Source organism: Numenius arquata, chromosome 1 (genome assembly GCF_964106895.1).
Source record: "Numenius arquata chromosome 1, bNumArq3.hap1.1, whole genome shotgun sequence".
Classification (NCBI taxonomy): domain Eukaryota; kingdom Metazoa; phylum Chordata; class Aves; order Charadriiformes; family Scolopacidae; genus Numenius; species Numenius arquata.
The window spans coordinates 123,267,895-123,280,495 of record NC_133576.1 but is presented as its reverse complement, the minus strand read 5'-3'; the positions used below and the strand labels follow the sequence as shown (position 1 = coordinate 123,280,495).

The window sequence follows — 12,601 nt, the reverse complement described above, 5'->3', positions numbered from 1 at the left end:
AGCAAAAACTTGGAACGACAATCACAAAATACTGTCAGTTCCTACTGAGTCTTATTCTTTTGTGAGTGCTCTGGTGTTCAGCTTCACAAAGCTGATTATTGTTTGATTTCCTGAGGATTGCCAGTTTTGATACCATGGTTGGATGTCATCAGTCCTGATGTGCCACACCTGGGCACAAGTCATTTCTGCAGAGAACAGAAACTTGCATGTAGCACTTTCCAGATTTAAGGTTTAATTTAAATTTTTTTTAAAAGTATTTTTGATGTACGGGATATGCCATTTCAGAGGCACTTGTGAACTGCACTTGTGAATGCTGCTTCTGTGTAACAAACTCAGTACACAGCGGCCACTGAAGTAAAGACACTTTTCCTGGTCAAACATAGGTATCAATTTTGTGTAGAATAGGCATGAACTTCAAACATAAGACAACTTTTGCTAAAACAGTGAAAATAAGAACTAGAGTGGAGTCAAACAACTACCAAAAGTGTAACTGTACTTAAAGTTTTCTTTTGATGTTGCTGTTTAAAAAAAAACCTACACCACCACAACAACAAACAAGCAAACAAAAAAAAAAACCCTAACTGAATGTGAACAATATCAGTAAGGAAACTGAATTCAAGTCTGATATTTTCTTTTCCTTTAAGCATCACAGTGCTTTAAAAGGACCTGTTGTATAACCACCACAGCCTAAACAATTCTTCTCTCTTTCCAAACTTTATATTTTTCCTTCTTAAAATTATAGTTATATAAATAATTTATTTTACTCTGATATTCACTAAGTAAATGTCTGATCTCATGCATATTACAAATATTTCACCTTTCTTTGACAGCTAAGCTTTTAACTTCTTGAGTAATGCGTTTAATTGTTTGAATAGCTTATCAAGGAACATGGTGAAAAAGCCCCTTTAGTATTTATTCATGCAAACCCCCTTTGTATTTATTCATGCAAATCCAAACTGGTATTTTTGTACCAGAATAACAATTCAATTTTAAGAAGGCAAATATTTCATTTCCCCCCAAATAAATGCATCTTCTATTTATAATCCAAGTTAGATGTGTCTCTGGAGAGACATACATGGCTGCTTCTCTTAACACAAATTCTTGCTAATTTGGTGTCACATCAATGGAAAGCTCTCTGCTTTCTTTTTTCTTTTTTTTTTTTTGACACCACCCCAAAAATGCATTCTTTTACCAAGCCATTAGAATATATGTATAATAAATACATTTAAGTAACATTCTTAACTGGAATCATTATAAGCAAAATCAGTGCTTTTGATTAACAGTATATTTTAACAGCCTGCCCCAAGTTCCAGTTTTTCAATCTGTAAAACTTACTGTAGAATTTGTAACACTGAAATGAAGGGCAATGCTTTTTACCAAGAATTGTCTACCCAGTGTTGTTAAGGCTTAAATGGTTTAGCATCGTACTTCTAAGATGCTAACTAAAATCCTTAAAAAAATATTCTTGTAATTTCTTGTGGATTGCAAACCAGATTCATCCTAAAAACTACAAATTTTCTTAGATTGTTTACTTCTAGACAGTTTCCCAATTAATACAACCCTGGTGTGTTTTGTCAGTTGATGAATTGTTGAAGTTCCTTCAACTCATGGATCATGTTACATGTCTTCTCTTGAAGTCTTCTGGTGTTGTTTGTGCACATTCACCTAATTATAGATTCTCAAGAATTGATTTAACTTGTGAGTTAGAAGGTAATGAGCATTGTTTGCTGCCAACAGAACTTAATTCTTCAAACTTCTGAAATTCATTCTGAAAGCTTTTTGTTTCTAAAACATCACTGTCAATTAAAGTGTTTGTTTTGCTGTTCTTGTTAACGTGTTATCTTGCACAGGGATTGCAGGAACCAGTTTTCTTTTACTTTCCTTGATTTGTATTTTCTTACAAACAGCTCTTAACATTTCTTTATTTCATTTAGACAGAGGTTTTAAAGCAGTTCCATAATTTGAAAAGAGAGAGGAGAACAATTTTTTTCTTTTCCTGAATACCTTTTCAAAAGACTAGGATTTTGGCTGTTTTCTTAGTTTCCAATTTTAACTCCAGGCTACCTGTAGAACCTGTTAGTATACCATACCTTTCTAATCGGCATGAGCTGCCAATTTACAGTGCAGTGCATTTAACAATACATCGCTTTTTCATTGTTCAAACACAGCAAGAGAAAATGCGAAATATGCAACAGGAAACATTGTATTTTAGAGCAATTAAATATGGCAAAAAGCTACTCTGAAAGTATTATGTACATATTTATAACGAGTTTATAATTTCAAAGTTTTAGATACAAGCTGTAAACTGCAATTATTTGAAATAATACCTTGAGACTACTTCATCGTATCTAATTTTCTTGAGTAAGAAGATAAGAGCGGCTTCCTAGGGGTTATGGTAAGAAATCTTGTGTCTAGAAAATTTTACTAAAGGAACTGCAAGTATGTAGATACCTGTGATGTAATATTGTTTTCTTTAATATTGTGTCAAAGATGCGGTCTTGAGGAAAACAGCAGTAACAACAACAAAATTCCTTTTTTTTCTGGCAGTGCAGAGTACTTGGATGTGTTCCACATCACAATAAAATTTATTTTTTATTATAAATTAAAACTTGCTGCATCCCAATCACCATCATTACTGTTGGACAGTCATTGGTGTCCCTAACCAGTGTGGTTATGCACCTGTACATGGTCTGCTGGTGTGATCTCTGAGCAGCCTTCCTTAGGTCTCAGCTCTTCTTCCTCTCTCCAGCCTTCCAGGTTGTCCAGTGTAACCAGGCTGAGAGCACTGAGCAAAACCTGCTGCTGCTTTGAAGCTGGCTGGAATATGGAAACTCTTGTGGTAGATCGTGGCAGCATCATCTTTGTGGTGGTTGTTGAGCTGTTTTGTTTAAATTCTGCTTTGGAGAGGAAGGGGAAGAGAGAATATGTAGTTAAACAGCGCTTGTATCCTGGTGTTAAAATCAGGGGGAATGAGAGGAAAGCAGAGTGCGCTTCTGCCAGGCAATTTGGAGAATGCTGTCAGATCGGTTCATAAGGTCAAGCAAGCTCGGTTCATATTTATATCATGGCATAGTCAAGTGCAGCCATTTATGCAACTGCTAGGCAAAACAACAGTTTCAAAAATTTATACTGCTCCTTAAATGCAAGATTTGTACTCACAGAGTAAGAAAAGAAAGAAACGGCCTAGTTAAAATGACGGACAATGTCATAAAATCCCCTTCCAGTCTTAGCATAGTTGGTTCTAGCTCACTGGTTCTTAGCTGTTTAGGCAACCTTATAAATTGCAATAATTCATTTCAGTGTTTAGTTTTTATGTTTGTCTCTCCAAATAGTCACATGTATATAATTATCGTAAGGAGTTTTATTGTTCAGAAAGGAAAAAAAAAACAACACCCATGCAAACTCATTAAAACCAAAATCCAATTTAACAATGACTAGCTTTCTTATTTTTGGAATCCCAGCATGAGACGAAGACAACAGTGGGCGGTTGTCATGATAGTGTTGGAGAGGAGAGAATCTAGTATTATGACTCCTTTTTTAATATGCAGTGTTGCAAATTTACTCATTCATTAACAAATGCATAACCTCAAAATGTGCTCAGGGCACCATATTCTTGGTTGTCATTGCGTAGATTTACACCACGTTATCTTGCCATGCATTTAACTGGAAAGTATCTTGTGTTTTCTGCCCTTTTCAAACCCTTTTCTTGCAAATTTCAACTATATTACTCAAACTAAAATTCATGTGGAGTCAACAAAATGTTGTTACTTCTTGTCTAAGATTATTGCCCATTGTGCTTGGAGCCCCAGTGGTGTACTGTCTCCTCTACATAATGAATCATATTCCTACAATAATCAAGTCATAGAAAATAACGAGTAATAGTGGGCCCAGGTGAGAGTTGGAACTCGGCATGCATTTTGAGTTTGATGGTGACAGCAGTAAGTAGTTGACAGTCCCAACTACTCTTTAAGTGCAGCTCCAAGGCCTGTTTTGCATTTGCTTAAACGTTTTTCGTAGACTATGTTTCCCTAGCTTATGAGACTCTGTGGCTGCCAGATGCTTTGCTGACACCAAAGGTGACATCTGCTGTTTCTTTCCTATTCTTGAAGCCTGCTAATGCTGCTATGAAGGATAACCAAACTGATGAGTTAAAGTTTGTTTGTGACTAAGATATGCTGGCCATTGTGTGTTTACTTATTTTCTTTAGGTGCTTACAAATTGGTTTTTAGGTATCAAGAAAAAAGTTAATTAACTGTTTTGTTTTTTATTTCCCCCTTTGAAGATGAGCACTGTGTTTACCTGCTCTGTCCCGTAGATTTTTATCTATCTGAGATGAGTTCTCAAGAATAGGTACAACTATGACTCAAAGTGGTCTGACTTTCTCTCTAGTTGCTATGGAGCAAATTTCTTTTGACCCAGGTGACTTATTGAAGTACCTGTTATTTGCAATTCTGAGCTTGGACTGTGCTGTAGCTGTTGTTCGCTGTCTGATTGCAGCTGCCACTTTGAGTGAAGACAAGGGAAAAAAGACATTGGCTAATTTAAGTGCCTCGAGGTCATACCTTAGTAGCTTTCCCATAACTTAACAGCAATCCAACGCTTCTCTGGGCTGTCTTACTACTGGTGTTCAGGTTAAATTTTTTTTTCTGTTGTTATTCGTGCTATCCCTTCTCTGCTTTTTGCATCTCATTTTGTGCTCGTATTTCTTGCTTTATCCCAGTGTATTTGTGCTGTTTTTATAAGTGTCTTCAGTACTACTTTAAGCTTTCTTCTTGAGTTTCAGGTCATTGTAAACATGTTGATTTCATCTAGCCAGCCTTTTTACTCTTCCTCCTATTTTTCCTCTGCAGTGAGGTAGTATACTTTGTGTTTGTACCTTCTACCGCAATTCGGTATGAAGCAAACCACTGCTTTTATTTTGCTCTTCTACCAATTTACCTTATTTAGGATCATAAGTATTTTCATTGTCACCTTCTCAATGTTCTTTTATAGAATAAAATCTAGAAGAGCCTTCTTTCTATTTATTTATTCTATCTTTGGTATATTATATACATTCCATCCTGCATTGCATTTCAAAGACTTGTTGGTCAGTTTGTGTCCCACTGAATTTTTCATGCTGCTTCTTTTCTCTCTTAAGTCTTTGCACTTTCAGAGTAAATTATTTGCTGGCTTGAAACTGGAACTCAGCTTTTTGATCTTTCACTAAAACTGTAGCTAAATAGCTTTTGTGCGTGCTACAGCCTTCCACTGGCTGTATCTGACAGATAAGAAATTGAAGTGGTGAGGGAATAAAGCTTGATGTCTTTATAAATTAAAGTATTCTTCGGTAATACTGTCTAACCCCTTGCTTAATTGCTGCTTTCACAATTAGTAAGAATAATTGATGACCATAGTGGCTTATGGTATAAAAAATGACTATAAAATGTTTTTTAATCAGTCTCATGTTTTCTAGACTGGCTTAATGCTATGTGAAGAAGCATGATTTTGACTTTTTTTTTTCTTGACTTCCTTCAGCAAAGGCTATGTTTTGTTGTATGGTATGGGATGAAATGGCACACAGCAGCAAGAACCAGATTAAGAAATGTGGTAGTTGTGTATCTCTTGACCTCTACTTGAGGGCTACCCCCCTGCCATGTTTGGTAGGTTGTATGATACACTTGGTGGCACTAGCAGATCCAAACCAGAAGACGATAAGAAAAGATCTGGGCAAATAAACCTGGAATAGTGTAGGTATCGTTGGAATAAGTTTAAAAATTCAGAGTCTGGGAGAGGACTTGCGTACCTTCTTACTTGGTTCAATGGCATTTTCTATAATACAGTCACTGTTCTTTATTCACCTGGTCAATATCTTGAAGAGCTCTTAAATCTGTTTAATCTCAATGTCCTTTATTTTTGCTCTTCTGGCTGTAAGAAAGAAGTACTTGAATTTCAGTATTCCCAGGGCAATGGGTCTTATTTAAGCTTTCAAAAATGCTGAGAATTTCCTTGTGAAGACTGCTATCTCAGTATAAAGAAGTACTATAATGCATTATGCTGCTTTTATATTTTTTCCTCAGCATTTTTATAAATTCAAGAAGTTCTTTACTGCTGATTTTGACTTTGCTTTGAAAGAAATTTCACCATCTTCACTGGAAGATGTTTCTGGATAAAAAGTCTGAGCTTCCATTTTTTCTGTATCATTCATTTGAGGAGTGTATGCTTCATCCTTAAAATGGTTCCGTTCTAAGCTTGTTCAGAGTGGTAATAGCTTTATGCATATGAAAGCAATGCAAAAGATGTGAAGATACTCCTGAGAACTTAATAGGTGCTTATTTTTGCATGTTCTAGTAGTTAAAGCTAACTTTCTTCTTTTTTATTTTTTAATTAGAATTAATCCTGAAAAACTTACAGACATCCAAAAGAGGTTGCAAGCTTTCTTAGCTCAAGATCAGGAGTTAAAAGACAAAGCTCAAAGGGTAAGTCATCTGCTGCACTATATTTTTTTGAGGCAAGCTAGTCAAATAGAACTGCTGCTGGAATAACTGACCTGCTCATAGGTGCCCTAGCAGTAGTGTTTGGAACTGCTAAATTATTCTGATTTTTAAACTTTAAAACATGGCATCAGTAGGAACAACAATCATGTATTAGCAGTTGATGGCAAGTGTGCCTCTTAGAGCCTGTGTGAGTTGACACAGGCTCAACATGTGTTTATGGCCCTAATCCCTGAAGAGCCACCTGACCTCTTGCAGTTGTGCCAAAATTAAGGCATAGGTGGGAACATATTTGTTTTAGAGTCTCAGGTACGCAAATAATTTTTGATTTAGTAGTCGCTGCTTCTCAGCTGTTTGAGGGTTTTTACTGTTTTGTTTGAGTTCTGAACCTGGGGAGGAGTAACCCCATACATCAGTACAGGCTGGGACCAAATGGCTGGAAAGCAACTTTGCAGAAAAAATCCTGGGGCAACAGGTTGTCCTAGTGGACAACAGGTTCAGCATGAGCCAACAATGCGCCTTTGCAGCAAAGAAGGCCAAATGCATTCTGGGCAGCTCTAGGCAGAGTGTTGTTGGCAGGTCAAGGGGGGTCATACTTCCCTTCCCCTCTACTAAGCCCTTGTGAGACACATCTGGAACAGAAAGCTTGATTCTGGGCTTCAAGTACAAGACAGACATGGACATACTGGAGACAAGACCAATGAAGAGCCACAAAGATGACTGAGCACGTGGTGTACCTCCTGTATTAGGAGAGAAGTATAAATTAGATGGAGCCATTCTGAGTGGTGTCCAGTGGCAGGAGAGGAAGCAATGGGCACAAATTTATATACAAAAAAACTTCATTTAAACCCAAGAAACATCTTTTATTGTGAGGGTGTTTGAACACTAGAACAGGTTGCACGGAGAGGCTCCGTTGTTGGATATTAAAAACTGGTGTGTTCCTGAGCAGCCTGTTCTACCTGACCTTGCTTTGAGCAGGGGCCTGGACTAGACGATCTCTGGAGGTTCCTTTCTGTGATTCTGTAAAGCATAAAGCTGTTAAATCAGTAAAAATACATCTTTTTTTCATCATGCATCCTTGATAGCACGATGGAGAATAGGACTGTGTACCATTTTTCAGTTCAGTAACCCTTTTGATTGAAGGGGCTAGGTAAACTGATAGCTCTTCCAGAGGACTTTTCTTGGGGACCTGATACAGAACATTTTGAGATAATAATAATTAAAAAAAAAGTTACTGAAAAGTATCAGATCTCATTCCTTGGCTTAAAAAGTTAGAAATATGAAACCATGTAGGCCTCATGTGCCCACTTCCTTAATCAGTTTTTATTGTTGTATCTCCTGAATATATATATATATATATATATATATATATATATATATGACAGTTTGCCCTTTCTCAGTGGTAAGATCCAATGCACTGAATAAAGCATTTTAACTTTCATTTGGTTTTCAATGAGAAGTGAAATAGCTTAGCATAGCTCTTCTAGGTAAAATGGAGAAGTGTGTGAATGGGACTATGAATTGGATTTTTTTGCTGCTCTGATTAATATTGGGAGACACCGTGAACAATATGTGAATTTCACCAAGGTTTCAGCAGGTTTGGGGAAAGTTGGGAAAACTTAAAATAACTAGGTAGATTCCTGGACTAGAATGAACTAGTTATGAAAGGCACTTTCCATGGCAGATGGCCTGTGAACCATTTCTGGGCATCATGCTGCTGCTTTGTGCCATCACTAGACATATTTACTGACCCGTCCCTAGTTTTTTAATATCTTTAGGCTGTGAACTCTTTGAGATAGAGCCTTACTTCTTGTGTTACTGAAGTGCTGGAATGGGTTGGTTTTCTGAAGTTGGTTTGCTTCCTTGTTTGTTTTCAAACAGTGTGGATATCACGAGCCTATGATAGTTGTACCAAGTGCCTTCCAAACTATGCAAAATCAGGAGTTCAAATTTAAATGCGGGGAGACAAGATGATTAGAAGAAACATAAGAAAATCATTTAGGTCACTTTTTTCTTAAAATACATATAGGTTGAATTTAAAGAGCACTACCGAGGCCAAATGATCAGAAATCCATAAATGCCAAAGGCTGAGAAACACAAGTTCTACCCAAGGAAAAGATTGCAGAAATTCTGGGTTAGTGTAAATAACTTTTTTTTATTTGCCTGAGCTAGCATGGGAATCGATGACACCTGAAGATATTCTGGTAAATCTGAGTGATAGGGTAAAATGAAAAGGAGATCATGAATGCTTAAAGCTAGACTAAGAGTTGCAGCCTTTCTGCTGAACTCACATGTGGAAAGAGGTAAGTTCCCATATTTAAAACTCTGAAAGTGATGTTCATCTCACCTAACTTTAGATGGCCTACATGAGCTACTCTGGCTGAGCTTTCATTTATAGCTGATAGAGAGGAATAGGCTCTTCTAGGATGCATCCTGACATAGATACCTCAAAATCCCTTTGGGATGGATGAATGGTGGTTTCTTTGCACTGCGAGGGTAGCCTGTGTGATGTGACTGGGCTTGGACGCCTGCAGGAGAGACACTGGGTCAGATGACTGTCATTCTTACTTTCCTAAATAAAGAGTCTTAAATCAAAGTGCCTTAGGAAGTCAAGGGACTACTTTTAAAACTATTTTTGGTGTTTAGGTATCCCAGGCTTTTGTAGTGCACAAAGTATTACTTGTAGCTTGTGGAATGTAAGCGTAAGCTTCATCCAGACGTTGTACAGGCCAGATGTCCTGGTGACATATTACGAACCTCTGCAGCTGGCACAGGAAGTTGCAGTTACACCAATTTGTATCAGAAGTTGACAGAGCATCTGGCTGGGGGAGGACGCGAGTGGGAGGAAGCAGCATCATCTCACTGGGAATGAAAATACTAACAAACCTCTCTGTTTCTGGCTTTGGCTTTTTAAGATCTCTTAAAAGGCAGAGGCAGATGATTCTGAATCGGGCAATAGAAAATAATGATAAAGTTTAAAAATTGTGCAAGAGTAAAATCAAACATGGGCTGTCTGTCAGTGTTGCAGATAAAAACTTAAATTCATTTGGAAATTTTTTTAATTGCCATTTAATTACCCTTTCAAGCCATTTTTGTTGCAATTTTTCGTTTATGGGCAGCAGTGCAGCGTCATCTTGCAGACAAACTATATATACATTCAGTTTTTGAAAATCTTTGGGTATGGACAAGTGCTTTATCATAGCAGTTTCCCTCCTTAATAAGATTTAAGATATATGCTATGCAAATATACCCCAGTAGTCTTGCATATCAATGTGAAAAAAAACAGTAAGAATAATGCAAATGAAATCCTGACCTTGGATCCTTATATGGATCGCTGGATTTCTCAAAGGCGTGGGTGTTGTGCTGTCTAGCCTCTCTGTTGCAAGCTGCCAAATACTTGACACTGGTAAGAAATAAATTCCCTACCTGAATGGATCATATAGCAGTGAAACAGCATAGCTGTGCACAGAAGTTCACGTAGGGTGTAGTTCACTGTGTTGAGGGCATGAGGTCTAAGTGATTGTGTCCTCTAAGCTTGTTGATTTACTTCAAGATGCTTTTACTTTGTTTAAAAAAAAAAAAAAGGGAGGGGGGAGGGGAAATAAAAAATTCTTGATTCCTAATTGCTTCAACAAACTTCATGGTTCTTTTGGTAGGACATGGTTCCTCTGCTGTTGCGTGGAAAGAGAGGGTGAATCAGATTGTGCCTCCTTTAAAACCTTTGCAGTTCCTCACATGGACTGACGCTGCCTTTGGCACTTCTTGTAATTTTAATATTTAATATGCCAATTCATCCAGTTCTGAAAAGCAGTTTAAAAAAGAATGTGTTTTTCTTGCTAGTTTGAATGTTACTGCGTAGGGGGTACTGGGACACTGAAGTGGTGTCTGTCCGTTAAATTCTTCATTGCACCCAGAGGGATGTGCAGGGTGTTGCAGCCTCAGATTCCAGTCACGCCCTGTTACTTTGAATTCTGTCAAAACAGTACATAAATTGAATTGTGTGTGTGTGTGTGTGTGTTAATGTTTAAAACAATTATCCAAGAAATACATCAATAAATCAAAATTTAAATACAGCAAATTAGTAGACTGTAGTACTTGATGCCTTATGTATTTCTAGTACCTGTACAAGAATCTCAGGTGGTTTTGGGGGCCTGTAGCTAACTATTGTAATAGAACTGTAATATGTTTCTGATGCCCAATAGGAACATTTTCCATAATGGTATAAATTAATTCAAACAATATTTTTGTAATGTTCAGTTATTTAAAAAAAAAACATTGAAAGTGATATCAAAACAGCAAAAATAGCAGTGGACAACAGCAATTGATAAAAGAGCAGGAAAAGGTTCAGACTGACTAAACTTCTTCTCCTTCAGCTGTTCAGTGTGTGTGCGCAGTGACCCAAGTCTGAGGAGAATTGAATAAAATCCAAGAGACGTAACAGTATTTTAGGTTGAAGGTTTAGGTTGACAGTATTTTAGGATTAGGTTGTGGTTGAAGTGAAGGTATTGAAATAAAATAAAAATCAAAGAAGTCATCTGTTCTGTGCTGTATGTAACTTTTCTAGTTTGTGTGTAATTTCTTGGAGTAGGGAATATCTTTTGCTGGAAGTGTTTACAATGTCTAAAATAATAGAGAATGAGATCAGCTGAAGACTTTAATCATCACTATATTACTCTTGTATGTTCTTTGAAGCATCTTGATTAGTTGCCCGTTTCTTTGAACTTTGAGCAATACCATCCAGCATTCAGTCCATGACAAATTTGAAAAATTATTTTGAGTCTTAGTGGGCTGAATCCTGTTGACAGCTGATAGATGTGAGTTAGAACATCTGGCATTTGTTTAGTTGTTCATTCTTAGGTATTGTAGGGCTTTGTACACATTCAAAAGGTATGTTCTTTCTGCCCTTCATCTTTCATTTCTTAATTTCTAGACCATCTGTACCAAAGAAATACTAGTAACATAAGTGGATAGCTTTTTAGGCTATGGAAGAGGCAGAAGGAAATTTCTACCCTGTGGCATGTAGAGACTCAAGTAGATCTTCAGATCTGTAGATGTCACAACTCTCAGATTCACAAGAAAGACACTTCTTGTTTAATGTGACTTTATTTCTGTCTTCCACTCCAGTGAAAGAGGCGGCTCTGACATTTCTTTTTGTCATTGCTTATTAAATTAATGAGATCTGACAAATTTCTAGTGTTCAAGTTGTTTGGTTCTAGTGTTGTGGTTTAACCCCAGCCAGCAACTAGGACCACGGAAGTTGCTCACTCGCCCCCCCCACCTCATGCCCTCCCTCCCTCCAGTATGGTAGGGACAAGAGGGAGAAAAGGAGGGGAAAAGGAAAAAAGCTCATGGGTGGAGATAAAGACAGTTTAATAAAACAGTAATGGAAGAGGAAATTATTATTATTATTGGTAAAAGAATATACAAAATGAAGTGATACAATACAAGTCACTCTCACCACCTGATGATCAATTGCCGAGCCTGTCCAATCCAGTGCCAATCCAGTGATTGCAGAATTCCTGCCTACCCGGCCAACCCCCCGCTTATATACTAAGCATAATGTCTATGGTATGGAATATTCCTTTGGCCGTCTTGTCCTGTCTGTGCTCCCTCTCAGCTTCTATAGGAAGCTGAAAAAGTCCTTGATTAATGTAAACATTACTTAGCAACAACCAAAACAACATGTGTTATGGACATTCATCTCATACTAAATCCAAACCACAGCAGCTACTAGAAAGAAAACTAACTCTATCCCAGCTGAAACCAGGATATTTAAATATCTTTCTAAAGTTATTAATAATTTAATGTGAGCAAACAAGTGTTTTATTCTACACCTCACTGTTGGTGGCAGCTGAATGGATTGTGCTAGCACCTTCCACTGCTAAAGTTAATTGAAAGACATAATCTGGACAGGAAACTTTACCCAAAAACTTAGCCTTTGGAAAAATAAGCAAATGAAAATTTATTACTGTAACGAGGTGGTGGGCAGCTTGAGAAGTATATCTCTTAGCTCTACATATCTTACAATTACTGGTTGTTGTTTCAGTTTGCCAAGGGAAAAGTATGACTTTATGACATTGCCTAATTTACTGTCTCATCTTTCTTTTCACCTCTGGAAATGTTTTTTTTCT

At 37.2% G+C, this 12,601-nt stretch overlaps 1 protein-coding gene across 1 annotated transcript in view; it reads left to right on the top strand.

The window, feature by feature from the left end:
* The window catches only part of DDX10 (DEAD-box helicase 10), a 181,332-nt gene that overhangs the window by 31,226 nt on the left and 137,505 nt on the right, over positions 1-12,601 (top strand). The window contains exon 11 of the mRNA XM_074157461.1: positions 6,368-6,455. Coding sequence (XP_074013562.1) covers positions 6,368-6,455 — 88 coding nt within the window. The remainder of the gene's footprint in view (positions 1-6,367; positions 6,456-12,601) is intronic.